Source organism: Rhinolophus ferrumequinum, chromosome 22 (assembly GCF_004115265.2).
Source record: "Rhinolophus ferrumequinum isolate MPI-CBG mRhiFer1 chromosome 22, mRhiFer1_v1.p, whole genome shotgun sequence".
NCBI lineage: Eukaryota > Metazoa > Chordata > Mammalia > Chiroptera > Rhinolophidae > Rhinolophus > Rhinolophus ferrumequinum.
This window is the reverse complement of record NC_046305.1, coordinates 13,899,182-13,924,097: the sequence shown is the minus strand read 5'-3', so window position 1 is coordinate 13,924,097 and position 24,916 is coordinate 13,899,182. Positions and strand designations below refer to the sequence as shown.

Sequence of the window (24,916 nt, the reverse complement as noted above, 5' to 3'; positions counted from 1 at the left end):
CTGCCCTCCCCAGCTGTCCCGTCATGCGGCTGCAGGTTTCACCAGGGTCAAGTTTAAAGAGTCTCAGCAGAGGCAGCTGTTCAGCCTCCCGCGTATGGGAATCACTGCGTCTCCATCTCAAGCCAGCCTAGGCCGGCATCTTCCTGGGCCTAAGTCTTCTTCCAGCTGCCGGGCCCACGCTTCCCTCTGCAGCCCCAGGACAGGCTTCCTTCTCTAGGGGGCTTGGCCTTGGATGGTGGCTTGGCAGAACCACTGGGATGTCAGAGTTCCCAGGGACTGGCCCGGTTGGAGAGGGAGTCCTGTGTGCCTCTGAAAGTGTCCTCGGTCTCACAACCAAGCAGTGACTCGGCAGCTATGACAGGCCCCTGGGCTCCCTCCACAATATAAGGCAGGACCCTGAGGCGAGAAATCTGCTCAGGGGCCCTCTGTCCTCTACTGTGACCTCCCTAACCCCTCGGAGCTATGAAATTCTCCACACACACCAAAGCTAGGCTTTCTTACCTACTCTCACCTCTTGCCCTAATTCTAACTTGTTTTTCACCCCGTTTCCTTCCTATCGCTTTTATAATCACTTCTGGCCAAACCATCCAGGAGCTGGAGGGCGGGCAGAGGGAAGGCGTGACGAGGATCACACTTTGCTACATTATTTGTGGAACGATGACACTGTTTTGCTAACAGGAAGCTTGTCTGTCTCCAGCGAAGGGAAACCAGAGCTCTTTCTGGGATGAAAGATTTCTGTCATCTCTGGAGGAGGGAGGGGTCCCCCTGGTTATATCTATAGATTAAGGTGGAGTGGGGAAAGAGAATGTGTGTGCAGACGCACGGGTGAGTGTGTGCATGTGAAGAAAATGCGAGAGGTCAAATCTCCCTCTACGGTTGAGTCCTTAACTCTTCTGTCCTCCCCCCAAAACGTGCCCTTCTTCCTATGTGACAGCTGCTGGTTCTGGGAGGGTTGGGACCTCTTTAAACTCAAAGGAAAGCAGCATGAAGGTTCCCTCATGTGGCACAGTGGTGGTGGAGCAGAACAGAGGAGGGGTTCCACGTTGCACCCCACCGCCAGTCGCGGCTGGGGACTGGGAGGCAAACCTTGCAAGCCACCCTGTAGGGGCAGTTCTCTCCCAGGCCCAGAGGCGGCGAGATCACCCGCACTAATTTGTACATATCCTTATACGGGATCCTGCCACTGTAAAGGAAGCAGAAGTGGGTTAATAGGACACTCAGAGAAGGCGGGAAAGAAGTGACAGCTTAGCCATGAAGGGCATGGCTGGAAGAGGAAGGTCAGCTTCTTTCCTGGGGCAAAACTACACCAGGGGAAGCTAAGAACGGTGAGCATCAGAGAGGGCTCAATGCAGACTACAGTGCCCCCAATATTCCAAGGCAGTCGCCCCGTCCAGTGCCCAAGGGGATTGCTGCATGACAAGAGCACCCCAAGATTCCGATCTGGCCCACACCTGGCCAGATGTAGAAAAGTAGACCCCAGCTCGAGCTAGGCCTCAAAGAACTGCCAATTCACAAATGCTCTGCCCGCTGTCAGGAGCGGATGCCAGGCTGCCGTGAAATGGACGGCAGCACTGTTTGTTTTTTGCAGACACAGACCAGAGTCCGTTCCTCAGACCTGCTTGTCGGGAGGTAGTGGGGAGTCAGCGTCTCTCTGCAGACGGCGAGAGACAAAATTTCCCATTAGGCTAATTAGCAAGGAGCACAGTTGGCATCAGGAAATTTGCAAAGGGCTGTGCTTCTCTTTGCGGCAAAAATTTCCTGAGCTGAGACTTGGGCAAGCTCTTCTCCACTGCATGGGGGCCTGCGGGGATCTGTGTCCAGAGAGCGGTCCTCTTCCCAGGTCCGCTCCCACTGCCCAGCTCACAGGCAGCTTGGTGTGAACCAGTCAGAGTTCCAGAAACAATGAGACCTATCGTACCAACCCCCTTTCCCACTGGAGAGTTCTGGCTTCCCGCGGAAAGGACAAAAGTAACAACTGATTCATTTTCAGTGGCTAACGCCTGGGCTCCGTCAGGGTCAGGACAAGAAAGCAATAGCCAAGGATCTAGACACATCCTGGTCTGAACCAGAGCGTCCACCAGAAATGATAAGCACGCATCTTCATCTCCGAGCACCATCCTCACCAGCAGTCATGGGGAGACTAGGACTTCACCCTAGCTTCATTCCTTCTAGCCTTTTCTTAATTCTGGTGTTGCTTCCCCCTGTTCTTCCAAATAGCAGCTCATCAGTACTTCCCCGCCTCTTAACTCTTGGAGGAGGTACTTTAACCATTTGTTCTATTACGTTTTCTTACTGACATTGGGACATTGGTGGGTTGGAACTGCTGTCTCTAGGCTGACGGTCTCTGCAACCTGGATCAGTCTTCTTTTTGAAGACGCCGGCTCCCTGTATCTTGGCTAGTTTTCCCCCCTTCATCTCATAAAGGAGGCCAGTGAAACTCTAACCAGAACAAGTTACACTATGAATTTCAAAGCGGACCGCAGAGCTTCTCCTTTTCCTTTTTGCTCTCTTCAAAGCTCAGGTATGTAAGTCTCAGGAGTGGTCCTCACGGAATTGTTTCTTCCCAGCGGCTGGAATGAGTGTGTGTGTTGGGGGGTGGGGGTCGGGGAGGGGAAGTCATGTTTAATGCACGTGGCATTTGGGTCCCAAGACGATGTGAAGCCACAGGAAGCTGGGGCTTCTGAGAGCCAAAGACCTGCATGAGGCTGGGTGAGCAGGAACTCCTTTGCTGGCAGTTGGCTTCTCCTCTCTCAGGTTCCTGACCCCATGGCCATCCATGTTTTCCAGAGCGATTTTTGCACACTTTCCAGTTGCTTTCCCATATGGTGATTGTCCATTATAGTAACAGTTACCTGTGTGACTGAGTATAATCCTCACCACCAGCCTTCAAGGTTGGTAGGTATCATTATCACCATTTTACAGAGGAGGAAGCTGAGTGGTTATGTGATTTGCGCCAGGCCACGGAGCTGACGGATGCAGTCCTGGCTGCAGTCCCTCTAACGCACCGCCCCGTGCTCTCTAAGCAGCCTGTCTACTGGAAAGGAAGCCCAGAGACTAAAAGCCATTGCTCAGCCATTGTAACAGGAATGGACATAGAGAACTCTGTGTCATTACTCTAAGTCATTACTAATTCCTGAGGGGCAGGGGACTTCTGAGTCACAGTTCTAACCCATAAAGCAGTAACCCAAGTTCAACAGCCTCAGAGAAGAATACATTTGGGAAGAGCCTCAGAGTACGAAGGGGTTCCAGGTGGAAGCAACGTGGCCCACTCCTATGAAGGACAGCGCTTCTTACAGGTGTTCAGAGGGTTGCCAACCCCTGCTCTAAAGCCCAGAGGGCACAGCATCACTTGAGAACTACTGGACCATGGACAAGACCTGGGGGGTTGTCCCCACAAATTCCTGACATTTAACTCAGTTGCACACAATAAAAATCCACAAGTGTCTAAGGGATCAGTCGGAAGAACAACTTACTTGGGTTTTTATATCATTTCAGAGTTATCTCAAACTGTACCTTTTGAAAGGGATGAGAGACACAAAACACTATTGTCACTGACCATGGTGGCCACATGTCCAACTGGCCCAGAAAACGCCTGTAGCCCCCACCTTCCCCACCCCCCCGGTGACTCAAAGGAGTCCACCAAGCCATTGGGCAGGAAAACAAGACAGAGATTATTGGAAGCTCCTCTGGGGATTGAACCCAAACACTCTGAGGTGTGGGCTGTGTGATGAGATTGACAAAGAAAGGGAAAGCCTGTCATAGAAGGAACAAGAGGGGAAAGGAAGGTAAAGAAGCTAAGTCTTTGATACCAGAGCCAAGCTGAGGACCTGGTCTCTTCCATGGGCTACGAGCAAGAAGAATCTCCTTTCCATGTGTCACAGGCAAGCATTTTGGGGGCTCCGATGCCACCCTCTTCCTTGGAACTCGAGCGGCCTGATACAGGCCCCGCTGGGCTGGCCCAGAGGCCTACTCACCATGCAGCTCTGTCATATTCTGCCCAGACGCGGACAAACTCATCCAGGTGGTGCGGCCCCAGGATGGACGAGTCCCGCGTCAGGTACTCAAAGTTGTCCATGATGACGGCCACAAACAGGTTCAGCATCTGGAGGACGAGGTGGGAGGAAAGGAGTTAGGGGAAACCTGAAGCAGAAAACCAGGCCTCAGGGCCGAAGGCTCTAAGGAAAGCCCAGCTGACCCCGGTGAATGCAATACATCTTCGTTAAAGTACCACACGTCTCATTGTGCAAGCGTCGTTTCACTTTTCTATGCCACTGTCTACCTGCAAAGCACTCCACATTCGCTTCTGACTTTCACTTCCTGTTCCATTTAACTGTTATTGGAGCAGAAGGAGCAGCAGCCACAATATGCTCAAAGGTAGAGGAAGTCAAAGCCTGACACCAACCCTGCCTTCCAGCCTCCCTGCCCCAGCCTGGCTCCACCAAAGGAGCCACCAAGAGATCTGATGAGCTGTCTCAGAGCTGACCACACGTGCGGCCAACTGTGTGGCCACTTGAAGCTATTCACGGCTCTTGCGTGGATTCTGAGATCTTGTTCTTCCACTTACTTGTGCGACAACATTTATTGTCCACCCACTGTATTCCCAACAGAGATCCAGGTGTTAGGGAAGGGGGGTAAGAAAGTTCTTATCTAGAGATGTATTTCCATGCCTAGCATATTGCTTAAACACAGCGGACACTCCCTAGATGTTGTTACTCGAATATTCTTAAAGACTGATGTAGTATTTAGTATAGACTGTGACATGTTGAAACATACCAATGTTACAGATTTAAAAAAAAAAAAATCCCTGAAATCACCCTATGCAGGTTATGGTGGGAAACAGAAAGAAGTGTGGATTTGAATTTCACGTAATTTTCACGTCCTGAAATATTTATTTTGATTTCCTTCTGAACCACTGAAGAATGCAAAGACCATTGTTAGCTCACGGGCCTTACAAAAACAGGTGGCAAAGCGGGTTTGGCCTGTGGGCTACAGTTTGCCAACCTTGGGGATAGATGATAGAGTAGGCAACAGGAACAACTAAAGGGGGTTAAACTAGGAGAGAGACCAAGGGAAATTTGCATTCAGAAAGAATCCTGGGCAGCTGTGTGGAGGGTGTCACTGTGCCTCTAACCCATGGCAGTGGCAGGACAGTAGCACGAACAGGAGAGTTAAAGGAGGTAAAATTGGCAGGACTAGATGACCACAGTGGACAGCACGATTTTGTTGTTTCCTGGCTCTCCAGCACCCACTGACCATACTTCTGCTATCTTGGGGACCCACCCCTTGCCTATTCCTAGTTAATATGGTTTAATGGGGCATCACCTGTGACCCAGGACTCAACCAATCATTGGATCCCATTCCCCTGGACCAGAGTGACTGGTGATCCAATCAAGGCCGATAAACGGTACTGACTCTTCTGGACAAAAGAGTTGTTCCTCCCTGTTGGTCTTGAATGAGTGAGGACCGAGGCCTAGAGCGGCTGCTGCAGTTTTCCTGGAGCCACAGGCTGGGGTGTTTGAGAAAAAAGCTCACATGGAAGAGTCTAGAGCAAGAGAGCTATAAATAGGAAAGAAACCTATCCCGATGACGTCATCGGAGCCCCAGATCAAGCCCACTTCAGGCTGTCCTGCCCCAGGACCCTTCATCACCATGTGACTATAAATCCCTTTCTACTTCGGTCAGATGTGGCCAGGCTGTCACTTGCAAGTGACCAATGGGCTGTGGGCGTGAAATAAGAGTCTCTGTGGATGACTCCCAGATTAAGTGGCTGGTGGATGGAGGTGCCAGGTATGCAGGCGGGGTAGCCAGGTAAGGAGGAAGTCTGTGGGAAGGACCTGGCTGGTGTCTTCTCTGTGATATAGAGAGACTGCTGGCAGCATCCTAGTAGCCAGTCTTCCTTCCTCCCTCCCTCCTTTTCTCCTTCCCTCCCTCTGCCTACAATGTATGTGGATGCCTGGAGGTCTAGCCTCATAAGGATGAGGGTCACTCCCTGGAGGTCATGGCGGAGAAAGAGGGACGGTGTCTGGGCGCTAACCACTCCGTGGAGCCACCACGAGCCTATGCTCCTTCCTCCAGACTTCACAGACTTCCAGAGTTTGGGGGAAATAAACATCCCTCGGTTAAGCCACTGTTCTTCAGGGAGTTCTGTCTCAGGCGGCTGAGCCTGATCCTAGCACGGGCCTTTCTTTCTGTCGCTGGGACTGGAGCCACAGTGAATATATTCAGTCACCACATGGGTCACAAAGGGTTGTCCGTGTGGCCACACATTTCTGTTATACTCCTTTCTCGGTACCTAGTATTAACGGGAACAAAACCTTAGTCGTATTATTGCTTTACACGCGTCGTCTCTTACAGTGTCGTGTGCACACTCACACCTATTATTTGTTTGAACGCTCCTGCTAACTCTTTGGAAGGCAGCCCTTCAAGGACACAGTGCTTCCGACATCCATCTGTAGTCTTTGCTCCAAGCACACGGCCTGGCACGTCACAGCGCATCAGTCAGTCTTTCTAGAATGGCTGGTGGTTGAGCTGAGAAGCTGTGGGACTCGCCCAAGGTCAATCTCACATAGGGCTGAGATAGGAAAGCCGATCCCCACAGACTGAATATAGTCTCTTTAAAAATAACATTAATGTGAATTATGCAGCACCCTCCAGTTCAAAATTCTAAAAGTCCATTTAAGTCTTTAATTAATTTTCCAGTTATAGCTTTGGTGTCTTTTAAATATTTAGTATTAAACACTTAAACCATGTAGGATGAAACCGAGACGTCTACAGGCCCTTCCGCATGCTCCATCTCACACCTGTCAGTAAGCGCTGTGACACCTGTATGCCTGTCACCCTCTGACTGCAGGTTGATGGAAGGCAGTGTGCCTCACTGATAGCTTTATCCCCACGGCCTCGCTCCGAAGAAGCCTTCAATAGCCACTCCATAAAAATGGGCTGACCATGTGAATGAATCAACTTAAAACTCCAGTTCGTACCGTTCTAAACGGCCTTTCAGTTATTTTCATTATACATTCTGTTTCCACATTTCTGAATAGGATACTGTTCTGTTTTCCTTTAGAAACCTTCCACACCCATGAGAAGGCAGTGTATTAAACCCCACGAATCCGCTCACCATGCAAAAAATACTCTGATTATCACGTCCTCTTCCCTCCGGTTTTGTAGAAGCCACAAAGGGGAAGGTGTCTTGGCCACAGGTGGAACAGCACTGTGTGGACCCCTCGAGTCTCCAGGAGGTTCATCTCTGCTCCCTTAGCCGGGCGGTCACCCTTAACAGTCCATCTGCAAGCCACCTCCCCACACCCGAGAGCTGGACACATGGCACGTCCCCTCGGAATCACTTTACAGAGGTAGAAATGCCTGGATCTGAGACAATTAACTCACTTTTCGATGGACGGCCATGAAGCTGACCCCCTTTTCAGTGGCATGGCTTTACTTTTAGATCTTTGTCCAGCCAGCGGCATCCACAGTAAAGCGGAGCTGAGGGATGTCAGGGTGGCCAGAAACACCAGACAGACCCTTTTATTATTGTGGTAGCTCCTCGTCCATTATTCTGTTTATCACCACTTGTCTGACTATGCAGGATAGATTCCTGGGTGCTGGGTGCTGATGGCTGCTTTCTCCCAAAGGGACTAAGTAAGGTGGCACCTAGGGCTTCTCACTGTTTTATAAGTGGGTGTGTCCACAGACACTACTCAATATTTACTAGTACGCAAAGCAGTCACAACCTTTCATGTCTACCAAGCTGGCCAACTGTCATCAAACGTAACGACGTCAGAGAGAAGAGCATCTATTCCCTTATATACAGTCATCACTGTACTCTTGTTAATGCTATCACCTTACATATTCAAGGAACCTTCTTAAACAGTTCAGAAATCCCCAAAAGAGAGAGGAGATGTTCTTGGCCCTACTTATGAAACCCCTGAGTTCAGAAGAGGAAGGGGTTACACTAGGTCACAACAGACTCAACACGAAGCTCAGCGTTCTGTTCACTGACCTCCACTCCACTCACCATCCCTTCTCAGAGCAATCCTTCCCGAGAAGCAGAAAAGTCTTCTCTCAACCCTGGACAGTCACCCACCCAGGCGTACCTTGGCCGCTAAGTGCTCTCCTGAGGAAATCCGGTTTCTCACCATGGGCTGCAGGGCACGTGTGACCAGACGCGGAAGGAAACATGTCTTGACTGTCTGGCACAGGGGTGAGTCGGGATGGGATGGGCCACCTCTGAAGCGAAGAACACCGAGGTACTCACCAAGAAGGAGCAGAAGAAGATGAAAGAGACAAAGTAGACGTAGGCCAGATCGGTGCCGCAGCGCTCGTTCTCGTTCTGCCCTGAGGGGGCCGTAATGTCCGGCTCACAACCTTTCTCCCCGAGGCACGACAGCATGATCTCCTGCCAGGCCTCCCCCGTGGCACTCCTGAGTCCGAAGGACATGCTGGTTAGTAGCAGCAGGTCTGCGTGTCCCGTCTTCTCCTCCCCTTTCTCTCGCCATGGGCCCAGAAGGTTCCCTCCGTAGCCACTTAGCCTCCCTCTAGAGCTTTCCATCCAGAGATGGCGAGTGCCAATGAGGTCTGCCTTGGGTTCTGCCACCTTCCCCACTGCTCCTCTGTTTTTGGAAGACTCTCTGCTGATAGTGGTGGGACTCTCAAAGTCCCCACGTAAACCCGGCCAGCCAAGGTTTCAGCCCTTAAATGGAGTTTGCTTTTCAAAAAACTACCCTCTCCTTCCCCCTCGCAGAGCCCAGGAGAACGTGTTGAAGTGGCAGTTTGCAAATTAACTACTGAGTCAGAAAGGCTGAGGAAACATGCTACTGTCGTCTGGTCAGTTTTGCCGAGACACTGCACCTCCACCCCCACTCCACTGTACACCCCAACAGGAGCAGAACAAACAGCATAAAGAGACAAAGGGAAGGGGAGGAGGAGCAGACCGACTCTGCTTCCCTCGGCAGGAGGACTCCGGCTCCAAGTACAGTTATGCATCCCGTACCTGAAGAGGAGCATGAGGGACCCAAAGAAACTCCGGAAGTTGTTGTGCCGGTTGATGTGACTCTCCTCATCCAATTTTATGTTTCCAAACACCTTGAGGAGAAAAAACAACAGGAAGCCACGAGCATTACTGAGCCATGACGTGTGTCCAGCATATGGATATTAGATGCACCTGCAGGGCTGCCCAAGTCCACGGGCACGGCTCCTCCTGACACTGAAGCAAACGACCCAAACCCAGAGAGTCTGCTGGAGCCCGTGCTCTTGGCCTGATCTGCAGGAGTAATAGTGTCCAGTGAAGCCAAGAGAACCACAGAAGGCAAGGTCTTTGCCCGTTATTCTGCCTGCAGGGAGCTCCTCCCACACCTAGGCTGGCCTTCTTATTTCCATGGCACCTGTCACCATGGTACTCAAGCCGTCTGTCAAAGACATCACCCCATAACCAGAGCCAGGGAAGAAGCTCCCCCTCTCTTCCTGTCCCAGGTAGTAACGGGATGTCTGTGTTTACAGATGTGATTTATGGCTTGGGAAGATGCTGCCCTGGAATTTGCAAGGAGGTTAGGTCAGAGAAGGCCATGTCTGGCTTCTCTGGATGTGTTCCTGTCCAGAGCGTCACATTTGAGAAGGTCGATATGTCTGTGAGCTAGAGTCCCTGAGAATGAATGCACCCACAAAAAGTCCGGGTCAGCAGGATGACGACAGTCTAGGCGGCTGGGTGCTTGGAAAAGGAAAAAGAAAACGGATTTGGGCAGATCTGGCTAGAGCGTGAATTTACCAATCTGCTATTGGTCGCTGGGCTCAGAATGGGGTCACCATGCAAATTCACATGAAAAAAGAGGGAAAACCCAGAGATCTTTATCCACAGACAGTGACTAACGATGAGCTCTCAAATGCAGTGCTGCCTGGAGCCAAGGTACAGCCAGAGTCTCTTTAGATGAGAAAGGTACCTAACGTACACACTTTCCTCCCCGTCCATGTTTCCGGTATCAGGATCTAGTCTCAGGAGTCCCTGTTTGTACAACTGAAGGCGTACAGGTCACTTTTTCAGCCATTTGAGACAACTTTCAGCCTATCTTTAACGTGTTTCAGTTTATTAAATATATGCTAAATGGAACACATTTTTCCCCCTAACAGTTTTCAGAATGTGCAACTGAGGAACAATCTCTGCCTCCAGTTATTTTGTTCAAATAACTCCCACTGACACCTGCTTTGGGAATTTGTTCCTAGCATTTCTCAAAACCCAAACACTACTTATTTCTCAGGGAGAATGGAGCGGGCCGAGCTACGCAGCACGAGGGAGGAAGGTAAGAAGGAACCTGTCAGATGTGTTCAGCAGATATTAGATGGGCTCCAAACAGACCAACAGTAGCATTGAAAATAATCCCAAATGATCAAATCTAGTTCTGGACACCCCACGAGGAAACTGTCATATAGCCTTATCTGTGTTCACACCTCTTTATTTTCACCCTCTTGGTTCAGAATCCACGATTTATCCCTGATTCATCACATACACAAAACTGCCAGTGTTTTTTCTCCCTAGGACACGCTTGAAGCCATCATCAGTTGTCCTCATTATGATTTTCTCAATCATTATGATTTAGTCAATCATGAACTAGCTGGAGGGCCCTGTGATTTTGCATGAGGTATGTATGGAAGAACCAAAGAAACCGAAGCTATATTGAATATACTCTAAGATAATTTTCAAGCCAAAAATGTATATTTACATTTTTGTGAAGGTGGTCTTTAAATGGTTTTCACTTTTTTTTTTTAGCTTTGTACTTAGCCTTTGTCACAAATCAAAATCTCTCACACATCAAAAGGGTATAGAAGAGAAAGAAGGGGTACTGAGGTCCATCAGAAAACTTACTGAAAGTATAGGTTTAAATCCATCTTCACTTGCACTCACAGAACTTTAGAACTAGAAAGCACCCGTGAAGCTATCTATCCAACTCCTCTATTGTACTGGTGAGGGTGCTAAGGCCCACAGAGGTTCAGGACTTGCCAAGCTTGCACAGCTGGTCAGTGGCAGAGCTGAGGCTGAAAGCCTCACCTCTAAGGACGTGTGGCCCAGGGCTCTTTTCCATACTCAGCAAGTTACTCCTTCCTTCCAAATCTGCAGATTTCTCTGCCAAGCTCTGTTCTTCCAAGATGCCTCTGAAAGTTCGGAATAACAGTTCTCCTAGATACATCTTGTGGTTATTTATATCTTTCCAGTGCTTTGACTACTGCCCCTTTGCCTTTCTGTTTGCATGGATCCCCCTGCTTTGTTATAACTATTAGAGATGCAGTGTTTCTAGTTACAAGCTGAGAGAGAGAGAGAGAGAGAGAGAGAGAGAGAGAGAGAGAGAGAGAGAGAGAGAGGAGGGGAGGGGGTAAGGGCATCCATCTAGAACAGTGTCTGGCACACTCAGGAATTCAAGTTACGGCGAACAGCTTTATCATCATTATCCGTATTATTAGTAACAAGTTAATACTGGAGATGGTGTAATTCTAGTTTATTTTGCTTGAAAATGAAAAAGCAAAAATGCACAAGCAAAAAAGAACTTAATCATGTTTCATTGGGCTGTTCGAGAACATTTTAATTCTAGAATCAAATGTTTGAGAGTTAGAAGGAACTTCATAGAAGTCACCAAGCCAATCTTAAAACTTTGGCTGGGATTCAGCTTTCAACACACTCGGACGTCGTCATTCAATCTCTACTGAAATGTCCTCTGTGACGGAGAACGCATTCCTTCTCAACCAAGTCACACCTTTTGACACTTGACATTCTACTGTATTTTTGGCGAACAAACTACCTAGTAATGGGATTAGAAGAAGTGCAGGCAAAAGAGCCAAAGAAGAGACTTTCGGAGATCCTATTTATGGAAAGGGCTGCTGACGCAGCAAGCCTGGGAGCTGTGTCCAATGGCTCCAGACGGCAGGTACCATTGAGAAGACAGCTGGCAGTCCAAAGGTGGCCAAACTGCCTGACTGCCACTTGCCTGAAATTCTAGGCTGGGGTTTACTCTCCTTTATCTCCAAGTCAGAAAGTCAGCCTCCCCTAAACAAGCAGAAAGCCTCTGTATCTGACTGGGTGGGTTCGTGGGCTATACTGCTGGCTGTTTTCAGTAGGAGCCCACCCACCACAAATGACAGTTGCCTTTGAAAGATCTTTTGGCCTCTTCCGCTCAGTGGCCTTCTGGCTACCTGCATAAATATCCAAGGTGGGAACCTGATCCACTTCTCCATTCCAAAACTGGAAAGGCTGTGGTAACCCAACAGTCCGGCAAGCTGCATGACCCTTTGAGAGAAATTCGCTGGAATGTGGCTTTTGGGTCTTCCTAGAATTGGGCATGCTGCCAGGAACTCTACAAGTTGTTCCCAATGGTGCATCTTAGGGCATAAATCTCAGCCATTCAAGATGAACTCGGATACATTTAGTATTGCTGTATACAGGAGAACAACTATATGACTTTTTTAGGACCAAGCTCAAATGTGCGAGATTCCAAACAATGGATCGTAATGAACCTTGCCCTCTACTTACTCTCATGGGGGACCCCTCTGGTTAAGAACAACGGTGCCATCTTTGCTGTAGTTCTGTTGCCCCGCCCCCAGAAGTCCAGCTTGTCATAGGTCAGCACCATAGTCTAACCACCTCACATGAATATCTGGGCGACCTGCCTTGGGAAGCCCGGCACATGGGCAAGTGCCAAGGTCACATTGCAACAAGATCCTGGGAGCGTACCCCTGGGCAAGAAAGGTTCTTTAAAGCACCCTCAGTCCTGTTTGCTCACGCTGTTGAGCCAGAGATAACTTGGGCAACAAGTGTCCCCAACCAGGTCCCTGATGCACCAGCTCACCTGCATCCCAATGATGGCATAGATGAAGAAAAGCATGGCAATCAAAAGGCAGACATAGGGGAGGGCCTGGAAGGAAAGCAGAGATATGACCGTGAATTCAAAGGCAGGCAGCTCCCAGGTTCGACCACCTGCCCTCAGGGGCAGGCAGTACAGGAACTCTTGCCCTGAGGGTGACTTATACAGATAGTCCTAGGACTGTTTCCTGGGGCAGCTCTGTTTAGGGGTACCACGCTTTGCAGACGTCCACGTCCTCTGACAGATATGTACGCCGTTGGCCACAGAGGGGCTTGTAATTTACTTTCTGCCAAGAATATTCCCTCACCCAGAAGTGTGGCCCAGATCTCCAGGGAGAACTGGGAAAACTTCCTGGGCCTGGGACTCATCCCACTTTGCATGCGGAATATTAATAACCTGGGCAATCATGATGCAAATTGCACAGCAAGCATCCAGCTTTGTCTCCTGACTCCCTGTATTACCCCCTCCCACACCCTCGCTCAACGTGAAGCCCATACGGAGACTCTGTAAGCAAAGCAAATGGGGTCTCAGTTGTTTGTCAGTTCCTAGGAAGCGCTTTCGTCTTCTGATAAAACACCTTTTCCCAGTGTTTAAGCCTCCTGACATTTCACTATGAGTCATGCAATATCCCCAATATCTTTTAAGTGTTAGCTACCACCACACCCTGCCACGAAGCCAGGCGGCACAAAATCCTGTACTGTGCAAGCTAACCGCCCCTTTGAGATACCATTTCAATTATGGGGGTGAGGCGGGCAAGGAACAGAGATGTAAGGCAGGAAACTGCTCTTGGGGGCTGGGGGAGGACACAGACATAGGGTAGTTTGGTTTTGGGGACAGGGTGGGCACTGTATTTTTGGGGTCATCTCGGTGCTGACATGGAAGTCCCTCTTCTTTACCATCCAGGAAGCTCCCAGGAAGACAGTGCAATTGTGTGTCGCTACCGTATCTTGAGTGTGGACAGCACGGATCCCAGGGGATCAATTAAAGCCTTTCAGACTGCATGAGCAGGGCAGAGCTTATCAACAGAGCTAACTGAATGAAGAGCCCTGAGAGACTTCTGTAACAGGAAAACACAGCTGAAAGTTGGTGGGAGAGCCCCTCTCCAATGAAGTGCTGACTTGCAAAACCTGTGGGCACAATGGCTGCATTTTGAGGGGCCCTGTGAAGACTCCCTCTGCGGAAAGGGAGCGGGTGTCTTGCCACCTGGGGTGCTGCTACCGTTTACTACCTTCCATGTTGACCTCCTGCCCTTATTCTCCCTTCTGCACCCCAATGTCTCCAATCCCTAGCTCATCTCTCCCTACCCCTAGAACTTTAGGGAAAGGACCAAAGATTCTTTCTGATCTTTCTTATCATGTTATAAATTTCAACACAAAATAAGGGAAAAGAGGGAAGAATAGAGTAGGGGTCCCTGGTGGAGAACTGGGGTGGTGCCCAGGGCTGGGGCGGGGACAGGCAGTGATCATGCTTTTTAAATTGTGTGGCTCTCTGCTGTGTCTCTGCAACACCAGCGTTTGTTGTGTCAACATCAAGAAAACAACTTCTAAGCTGTGTCCCAGCTCTGTTCTGAAAAGGAAACACCTATCTATCACAGTGTCACCTGGAGACAGATTCACCTGTTTTCACAGTTCTCTGTGTATTCACGGGGATCAGCCAACCACATGGCCATCAATTTTTGACATGCTTTTCTTTTGTCCTCAATAGTCTCCCTTTTTACAGAGAACTGTTACTCATGATAATATGACAGGTTGACACATATTTTTTTAAGAGGTTCGCGAACAACGGGAGCTTGTTGGGCAGGCCTCTAAAAAAAGATTTTAAGAGCATCTGGTTTGAAGTTCTAAATCCGAATTCACTGGAAACTCAGATGGTTAGTTCTTGCTACGGTTTCAGATGTCTCCCCTGCCATTTAGCTTTGGAAAAATGGTTTTCCAAAGGACTCTGTGGGAGTTCTCACACCAAACAATTACTCTGGGTACGAGAAAAGTGTCCAGGCAGCTCTGCGGGGCCTGAAAAGCCTCAGAACTGGTGTCACATCTCAAACGCCAAGTCCCTGATGGAGACGTAAATCAGTAACGACGGTGTGGGCTGAACTCCCTTTCAAAATTCTGAGAAACCACACATTCACTTCTTTATGCTAATTTGTAATTTAAAAATACAAATAATTAAAATAAAGAAGGCAAATCTGTGATTTCTCATCTTTGAATCACTTAATATCATCAAGTCTATTTTTAAAACATAGTCGTTTTAAACACTCCTCTTTTGGAAGAGGAAAACAGTAAGCATTTAGACAGCACTTAGGTCCCCAGAACCTTACGAATAACTAATTATGGTATTTGCTGGAGCCTGAAGATGTTGAAATATGCTTAGGAAACTCCTTTTACTGGAAGGGTCTGCCAGTAAAGTGGGTCTCGGGTATTGATTTTTAACTTACATTTATCACATATACACCTGTGTACGTTCCCATGTGATCGCTCAAAAGCAGCTCACTGTGTTAACCTTGCCAGACACCCTATTAGCTGGTAGGGCACAGAGGTGACCATTAGCATACTGTACATTCAGGGGTTCAGGAGACACACACTGATGAAGACGTGGTGGGACAGGTATGCGTCATCTTGCTATAAAACACAACTCAAGGAGTCCTGTGAAAAACTGTTACGTGGAATAAATCTCCCGCATCCTGAAGATGCAGCGGGCATGTGACTACAGGTGGCTGGCTCTATATGAGCAGGATGGCGCGGGGTGTTTCAGAATGCCTTGGGAGGGAGCACATCTCATCAAACAAGCCCCCCTGCCTCAGTGGACAGAGAAGATAACTGAGTTATCGCGTTGAGATGTTTTTCTAGAATGAGATTCAATCCAGTCAGACATGAGCTGACCACTGCCCAGTCGAGCTGGGCTGTAACTAAGAAGGGTCCTACATATTGAATGCTTCTGACAAATGCCATGTCTACTAGCTTCAGTGTCCCAGAGGTGAAGGGACCTGTGCAATGGTGCCATGTTACCTGGCTGCCCCGCCTGCTATGACAGGGCCACCTCAACCATCAGAGAGGAGGAGCTGGTACCTCTTACCTTAAAGGACTGCACGAAGGTCCAAAGTAAAATACGGATGGTGTAGCCCTGACGCAGAAGCTTGATGAGGCGGGCGGCTCGAAAGAGCTTCAGAAAGCTCATGTTGAAGCCACTGGTGTTCACCAGCTGGTGGAACAAAAGCAAACATGTAATTAGTGACATTATAGTTATTTAGAAAATCTAAGCACTAGTATTGGCGTATTTATCCCTCGTTCAGATCATAAAAGTGGACATGGATCCTGTCTCGTTTTTAACCCCATCCCCAACTGATGGACGAGTGAGGACCATGTCGCTAAGCCTTCCCAGGCCTGCCTTCTATTCCCACGGTGGAGGCTATGGACGTTCCCCAGAAGGGTGCACTGCATACATCACACAGAGCCGGCCTCCCTAGTCTATGGCCCTAACTTGGCACTTAGATGCCAACAGAGCAGATCTAACGATCCCTTCCACCCATGACAGCCCTCCAATATTCACAGAGAATTGTGATGAGCTAGCTCTCCAAGTCTTTTTTGGGAGGAGCGATTCAGGTCTAAGGACTTTGAGGGCACAGATACTGGGCCTCTTTTGTGTCCCTCCAAGACTCCAGCATAACACCTTGCACACCAGATCTCTTCTGGCACCCTCTATTCACTCCACGTATCCACAGAGATGTGTACTATTTGAGTCATGCCAATGAAACAAAGCTTCCACGAGAGCCAGCACCCTCCAATGTTGGCGCGTTCTGGCGAAAGCTCAGGAGTGAAGAAGCCAACTCCGAACACTCAGAGGGCTACACATTTGGTTTGATGAGTTAAAAATGGAATGAAGGTGCAGCGGGTTTCTTTACTGCTACTTCAGAGCCAAGCTGAAAGATAAGACTCTACGAGCCATTCACCTTACTGTCTGTCAGAATGATTTCCGTGATACTGCCAATCACGGTGATGAAGTCAAAGATATTCCAGGTGTCTCGGAAATAGTTCTGCCAAGTGAATTCAGTCATGGGAGCATCCGAGAGAGGAGGAAAAGAAAACAGGAAGAAAATAAAAATGGAGGACAGACATCTTTCATTACATAACATTGTCACGTAGGGTTAAAAACTTGTCATTCAGGTACAAGTTCATTCTAACTTTGGCTTCCGTTTCCTATTTCTAACCGGAAGTGTCATTTCTCCTTTATTGATCTGGGAATTTCTCTTTTGGGAAGCAGTTCCATCACTATTTGAAGACCTTGGTTTTGAAGGTGTCATTCAAAAAGCTCATGGAAGAAAGAGATTTGTGGCTAAGAACATTATAAAGTCGAAAAAAGAGAGATCGTCACTGTCACCTACAAGACAATACAATTATTTGTAATATTAACCTAAGGTTTTCTACAACTATAACTTTTTAAATTACCCACATTCTACCATGTGATCCTGCAAATATACACTTCTGACTTGCAGTTATCAATAAGTCACAGAGACGTCCTACGTGACTCAAGATCAAAGATGTGCCAAAAATCTCCATGAACTCCATCGAGCCTTTTCTAACCAACTACTGATTGACACTAGGACTTCCTCTTTCCCTCCTTTCTCTGCTCTGTTATACCTTTTCAGGAGGTATAATGACATCAAATACAAGGAAGCAGTAATGAGTCAGCTGAAGGAGATGAAGGAGGAATAAAGGACCTGGAAAGTCCACCAACCAGATAACACTCTGCTTAATAGAGAGAGTGGGCTATGTGCCCATCTCCGGGGCTCAGGTGAATGCAGACCTTGGACTAGATTTCTTACAAGAAACAGGACCCGAGTCTCCCCAAAGTCACCTGCTTGCCCGTGGGCAGCACCTCCCATAAGATACTCAGAGCCCTGCAGAAGTGCACCCCCCACTGCCACAACTGGCATCAGTGAGTCCTTCCTATGTGTGCCCGATGCTGGGCCCGGCCCTTGGCATTCATTCAATTCATTTATTCCTCCCATGGAGCGTAGAGGTAGGGAGTGATCTCTACGAGGTCTGACAATTAAGCTCACGAACTTGTTGCAACGATGTGTCTAACCTTTTTTAATATCCGAGAGATTATTCATTATGAGTTTGTACCAACTGAACAAACAGTTAATCAAGTTTACTATTTGGAAGTGCTGAAAAGGCTGCGTGACAAAGTTAGGTGACCTGAACTTTTCGCCAACAATTCGTGGCTCTTGCCTCATGACAATGCACCAGCTCACACGACCCTGTCTATGAGGGAGTTTTTAGCCAGGAAACAAATAACTGTATTGGAACACCCTCCCTACTCCCTTGATCTGGCCCCCAATGACTTCTTTCTTTACCCGAAGATAAAGGAAGACATTTTGATGACATTCAGGACATCAAGGGTAATACGACGACAGCTCTGATGGCCATTCCAGAACAAGAGTTCCAAAATTGCTTTGAAGGGTGGACTAGGCGCTGGCATTGGTGCATAGCTTCCCAAGGGGAGTACTTTGAAGGTGACCATAGTGACATTCAGCAATGAGATATGTAGCACTTTTTCTAGGATGAGTTCGCGAACTTAATTGTCACATCTCGTACGTGCATAAGCTATTGAGTTGTAGGGTTGGCAAGGAGAGTGGGGAGAGCGATGCAGTAAAGAGAGAGAAGGAGTGCAGGGAGAGAAGCTACATTTAATGAGCACCGACTCACGACTACACGTCTTAGATGCCTTGGGCACACTGCCTGATTGGCTGCACCCAACGCGTATCTAAGGCTCTAAGGTAGCTATTGTTACCTTCATTTTATGAATGAGAAAAGTGAGGCTTAGAGAGCATGTCTGATTCCAAAGCCACAGGTACCTGCCAGGTAGAGAAACCGAGGCTCACAGCTTCACAATCGCACTTTCCATGAACAATACCGACTCTTTCGAATTGAGTCTCTGAACTCCTCCATTCTCAGGGCTGCCCTGCTCTCCACGTGGGGTGACCTACCTAATTCTTGGATAGGCCCCAATATAGCAGAGAGAATGAGAGGATGGAGGGCCTGGGTCCCAGGGTAGGATGCTTTCTAATACCATGTGGTATATAGCAGAACAATGTAGGACAGACTTGTCGTGGGTACAGTGTGGGTTTTCAAGGCAGACAGGCCAGGAGCTGCACACTGGCTCTGCCTTTCTGTAACCTGGCACGAAGTATTGAATTTTCCTGAGCCCTGCATTTTCCTGACAACTGCCTACCTAAGGGAGCTTTATGAAGCTAAAATGAGTAATATGGAAAGTGTTTGGTACTTAATAGACAACCAACGTATGCTCATTCGCTCCTTCTTTTTCCTTCTCCCTTTTTTTGTTTTTTAAATTCCCGCTACACTTTCCAATTCTAAGGCCTCTTACTGTGTGACCTTTAAAAAGCCATGTAATTTTTCTGAACTTCAATTTCCTCATTTAAATGAATAACAATAATGATAGTGATGATACATGGCATGCTTATTTCAGAGTCATTGAGAAGATCTGACAAAACAGTACACAGTAGGGTAACCTAGAGTACTCTCTCAGCGTAAAGATGTATTAGGGACTAGTGGTGCCGTTTATATTATGAAAATGCCTCTAGACCTTGAATGTAAACATGGAGGTAAGGGTGGGAAGGAGGCAGGCTTTGGGGCCAAATCGTCTGTTTAAGCTTGTGATTATGAATCCAGCATTCACCATAATTAGACACATAATGGGGGACTTGGGAGCTACTAGACGGCTGCTATGTTTCACTGCATTTTGCGCCACAGACAGTGTCAGTACCACATGCAAGTAATCAATATGCACAGGAAAACTTCCCCGTGTGGCACCACTTCTCCCTCACCCAGCTCACCTTGCTCAGGGCTGGACTGTATTATCCAGGCATCTTTGCTAGTGGTAGCTTTTTTTTACTCTTTTATTTCCCCCAAGTCTCAAAACACTCAAAAGGGAGTCAAGCAAACAACAAAACAGCTACCTGCAATGGGCTCCTTTCAACTCGCCTCCCCAAACCATCAAATTAATGACTTTTCAAAGAACCATGAGGAGAGCAAAAGCAACACTTGCAATTATGAAGCCGCTACCAGACAAACCGTTCTTTCGGATAACAAGTGAAGTTTCTCTTCTTGTCGGGAAAGCCATATACTTATATAATTCGGCACGGTAGCTCACACCCTAAATAAGTGTGAAACAGCTGTCAAGTGGTTTCATCTGCGTCCCACTGGTCTCCCTGTATACGCTGAAGTGAGGCAGGGGTGCAGAGAAGACTATTTTGTTTACAGGGCACTGAAGCAAAGGGCTAGGTTTGCTTAACACTCTTGAGAGCAGCTGCAAAAATCTGCCAATTATAATTAGTCGTTGAGAAGTAAAAGGTGGACTCATGCCAGAAAGCTCATCCCAACCCTCCCCAAACCCGGTTCCAGAATACACACATATCTATCTCGATTTATCTGTCTCCCTGCTCCCCCGACACACACACACACACACACACACACACACACACACACACACACACACTTTAAAGGTCATTAGCCTTTGTAAGCTTAAGTAATAAAGTAATAAACATTTATTTTTGTTGCCAGAAACTACTCTTCATGCAACTAACGGCTAATTTGGTAAAATCTATAACCTGCCATGTTAGAGGCCAAGAGGGACAGATCTTTCCTCATTTGAGTTATGAAATGTTATGCCTTTTACCAGTAAACAAGCACTGAAGGTTTATTAGTCCAATCCTTGTTTTGCTCCAAATGACGTATAAACTGCAGTGCGAACGAGACCCAATACACTTGTCACCACTGACAGACTCTGGCAGGACCAGAGCTGACGGACAGATGAGCGTGGTGCGGGGGCTTCCTTTGCCCTCTCTCCTAACACCCTCACCCACCGCCTCGTCTCTACGGCCGTTTACTGGCCGTCGAAAGGAGCCCACAATCAGATGGGGAGGTACAGGAATCATTTCTGAAGAGCGCTAATCACCCTCCTGCCGACAAATGCTGGGCTGCACCCCAAAGGAAGGGCAGACATGCATGGTGTGATGCAGGACAGGGTCCATGACGTACCAAGAAGCCAAAGGCGATGACCTTCAGGACACACTCCAGGGAGAATACCACAGTGAAGGCGATGTTCAGATACTTGAGGGCCAGCTCGTACGTACAGGGAGCAGAGTAGTACTGCCAGAAAGGGAAAAGAGGAAAGAACCAGACCCTTAAGGTGAGAGGTGTAGTCTGTGTCAGCGAGGCTGGCCATCTCTCATCCCTGCCCTCGGGGGACACTCTGGTGCGTGGTGTCGGAGAGACGGACATGGAAGACTGGACGGCATACCCTGTGTGGCAGAACAAAACAAAACAGAGGGACACACAGACCGTGCCCCCAAGCTGCTCATGAGCCACACAGCCAGCCTTCCTCGAGACGAAGATGGGCAGGGCAGAAACATTCTCCAGAGTTCATTACTTGCCCATTGAGTATTACATAAGATCAAATCTCTCCCCACACTCCGTTAGGACGCCATGGTCACCTCTACCCCTGACATAGCTACCCTTGTCTGCATCTCACTGCCATCACCACCTTCCGTCTTGGGAGCTACTAGACGGCTGCTATGTTTCACTGCATTTTGCCTGGAAGACCCAGAGCCTGAGCTGTTGGATAAGATCAAAAAAAGATTCCACGATGGCAAAGGAGGTAAGGAGGCAGCAGACTGGCCAGGTGGGCTGTTTTCCCGGGGTCTCAGGCGTCCGTGCAAGCGCTCTGGGAGGGGACAGTCACCGAGGTTTGGCCCGCGCCGGCGCCTCGGCCACCACCCTCACCTTCATCATCAGCACGACGGTGTTCAAGGCGATCATGGCCATGATGGTGTACTCGAAGGACGGCGACACCACGAAGTGCCACACGCGGTACTGGAAGGTGTGCCTGTTCTGCGGCATGTAGCGAGTCAGGGGCTTGGCACTGATGGCGAAGTCGATACACGCCCTCTGTGGAAAGTCACGGGGGGGCATTAGCCCAAGCCCAAGTCCCCTAAACCTGGCACACTGGTGGCTCTGTCAGATGGTGAGAAGGAGAAGACGGGGTGTGCAAACCGAAGAGGAGAACTGCACGAGCAGAGGTAAAGACGGCGACAGGGATTATATGGTCAAAACCACAGGGAGATGTCCCCTTGAATGAAAACACAGAACTGGGGTTGGAGGGGCTTCTGGCACATGGGCTAAGAACTTAGTGGTTATTAATAATGTCCTTTTTTTACACGGCATGTGGCTGAGATATTTCGGCAGGAACCCTTACCTGACGCCCTCAGTCCAAAGGAAAAATCTCTCTCTATGCATTCCCATAGCATTTATTTGCCTTTCCCCATACAGTCTCTTAACAACTCCTAGTTCAGTTCCATTATAAAAATAATGAACCCTACAAAGTGCCAGGACTATGCTTGTTATTAGAAAAGCAATAATAAGAAAGCCATATTCCCTTCCCCTAGAGCAAATACACACCACAGAGGGACGCAGCCAGGTGAGCAGATGTCTTCGCGTTATAATTCTGGCACACATTCCCCCACTTCTAGACAACTGACGTACCTTCCAGTTCTCTGTATCTCATGCATGGACCTCAAGCAGAGCAGATGCTCAAAAAAATGTTTATTGGATGACTGAATAATTGTTTCTCGTCTTCTCTCTGTAATTCTTAATAGACTTAAGGAAATTCAGTTTTCCTTCCTAACACGGCTGGTCCAAGGCTCCTTTCTGGGGCCCTTGTGACAGTCCCACACTCCAGCCCACTAGTTTTACCTCGTTCTTCTCCAGGCTGCACTCCTCCATCATCTTGTCCCCTTGCTCCTGGAAGGTGATGATGATCAGAGCCACAAAGATATTGACAAAGAAGAAAGGGAAGACCACAAAGTAGACCACGTAAAAGATGGACATCTCCATGCGGTTGCTGCGGCTGGGGCCTCGGTCTTCCTCTGTCACATCAACAGAGTGCTGTAGGACCCTGTGGGGACAGAACGAGGGGGCACGGATGGTGGGTGGCCATCTTGGCAGCTGCTCTGGCTCAAGGCTACATTAGGAGACATGCCACCTGACCTCCTTGGCTTTTCAGATCTTCCATGACTATTTTGGGGGTCCATAAGAGCTAAGTTGGTGAAGATTCAGACCCACTGCTCTTCTAGCCCGTTCCATCATGCAGCCCCCTTCTAAGCAACAGAGTGACATTATTTTACAGTTTAGTCAATACCATGAGACTCTGGGATTTCCATTTGGCATTTTGCAGCCGAGTAGGGTACGCTGCCACCAGAAAGGGGTGGCTTAGTAATGGCCAAGTCTCTGAGAAATCACCCTACAGTCATGGGCAGCATAAGACAACTGTAATTTGTTACCTTCTTTACAAGAGGTCTGATCATAGAAAGTGTCTCTGCGTTCTACCAACTCATCCTTAACCCTCAATCCTCAGGTGCAGGGTCAACTGGGAGTCTAAATCGGTTTAAAACAGCTCCCAGGGACTCTTGTAAGGGCTGGAGAGCCGTTTAAAACTCATTTGTTCTATAAGAGTCAGATGGCTCCCCTCCACTCCTCAGTACTTGGCTGAAACATTGAGTTTCAAATATTTCCCTGACTTTGTCATGTCGCTCTCGAGTTTTGCCTTAAGGATTTTCCTTCTTCCTCTCTTCTGCCTCTCTCACCCACTCACAACCACTTACTCTCCCTGGTATAGTAACAAAGGGTTAGCCTTTTTCATCTTGAATCAGCTTCTCAGGGCAACCGCGTGGCCCCACCCCAGCTCCCAGAGAAGCAAGCCGACTCGAACTCATCACTCACTGAGGCCATCCTTCCCCTGTGGAGACGGTGAAGAGGGTCAGCAGGGCCCAGATAATGTTGTCATAATGGAACTCATGGCGCTTCCATTCCCGACCTTTCACCTCCATCTTGTTTTTCTCATGATCGACGTAGTTGCCTCTAAAAGCAGTCAGAAACGAAATGGGGCCTCTTCACTAAAGCTCATGGAAGCGTGAGGACATTCTATGGACGTCAGTAACGTGGGGGTAATAATGGCCAGCGTATAAATTAATGCAAGAAAGAAGGAATTTCATTAAAGGCAGTGCATTACTGTGGAATAAAAACGGGGTTGGGGGCCCAGTAGACACGGAAGATTAACTCCAAATTCTTTCACTCGTCACCCTGCAACCTTGAGCAACTTAAACGTTCTGAACCCCGGCTTCCACATGTATGCTAGGCAAATAAAACCCATGTCGAAAGGTTGTTACGAAGATTTAAAATGGAAAAGCCAGCTGTCAAATGCCATGTACCATGTGTGACAAAGAGGTACTCGATAACAGTTTAGCAACTTCCTTTTCTACCTTTTTCCTAAGAGAGGAATGGAGATGGGCGAGAGAGAAAGAACAGACCTAGCTACAGAGGGTCACGAGGGCCTCCTGGGAACATGCTTTAGCAGAAAGGGAGAGGTGTGAGTGGTGTGCGCTGGTGGCACTTACATGCACTCCTTCTCGGTGTCCTTGGAACTGTCCGTGCAATAAAAGAACTTTCCCTTGAAAAGCTGGACTGCGATGACAGCAAAGATGAACATGAAGAGCTTGTAGACAATGAGTATGTTGAAGACATTTTTCAAAGAAGTTACCACGCAATCGAAGACAGCCTGTGGAGAGAAGTAAGAACCCAGGCACGTGAGGCTCTGGGACGGCCTGTGCTTTTGCCCAGAGCTGAGTGGGGCCACGGCACCACCAGTCTGCCCCACGAGAAGGTGCCTCCAGAGATATGACCCTGCTAAGAAGTGACCCTCATGGCCTTCAGAGCTGGCTTCCAAGCTGGTCATGACTACAAGGACCTAAAACCTGGGAAAGGAACATATGCTCTGAGTCTGACAGTAAACCCAAAGCAGTAGCAAGTGAGACACAGAAATCTGTTGCAGAAAGGGATCTTTGAGGTCATGTAGCCCATTTTAGCCATTAACTTGTCCCCCAGCTTACATATATTTGGTGACATTCTTAGATTTCACTTATATGTGGCATATTGTTTTTCTCTTTACCTTTCTAAGTGGATCAGAGAGTAATAATAAACTATCATCTTTGTTCATTTTAATGA

At 48.3% G+C, this 24,916-nt stretch overlaps 1 protein-coding gene across 8 annotated transcripts in view; it reads right to left on the bottom strand.

Annotated features, from left to right (window-relative positions):
- Window positions 1-24,916, bottom strand: part of CACNA1E (calcium voltage-gated channel subunit alpha1 E) — a 412,260-nt gene that overhangs the window by 18,878 nt on the left and 368,466 nt on the right. For 6 of the 8 annotated variants that reach the window (XM_033092608.1, XM_033092610.1, XM_033092611.1 and 3 more), the window contains 11 exons: window positions 24,310-24,470; window positions 23,636-23,773; window positions 22,610-22,811; window positions 21,641-21,805; window positions 20,897-21,007; window positions 16,786-16,869; window positions 15,912-16,037; window positions 12,825-12,890; window positions 8,990-9,081; window positions 8,255-8,420; window positions 3,975-4,102 (listed from right to left, as the gene is read on the bottom strand). In XM_033092608.1, coding sequence (XP_032948499.1) covers window positions 3,975-4,102; window positions 8,255-8,420; window positions 8,990-9,081; window positions 12,825-12,890; window positions 15,912-16,037; window positions 16,786-16,869; window positions 20,897-21,007; window positions 21,641-21,805; window positions 22,610-22,811; window positions 23,636-23,773; window positions 24,310-24,470 — 1,439 coding nt within the window. Of the gene's footprint in view, window positions 1-1,086; window positions 1,184-3,974; window positions 4,103-8,254; window positions 8,421-8,989; window positions 9,082-12,824; window positions 12,891-15,911; window positions 16,038-16,785; window positions 16,870-20,896; window positions 21,008-21,640; window positions 21,806-22,609; window positions 22,812-23,635; window positions 23,774-24,309; window positions 24,471-24,916 lie in introns of all 8 variants that reach the window. The other 2 variants (XM_033092609.1, XM_033092613.1) reach the window with 1 other exon arrangement.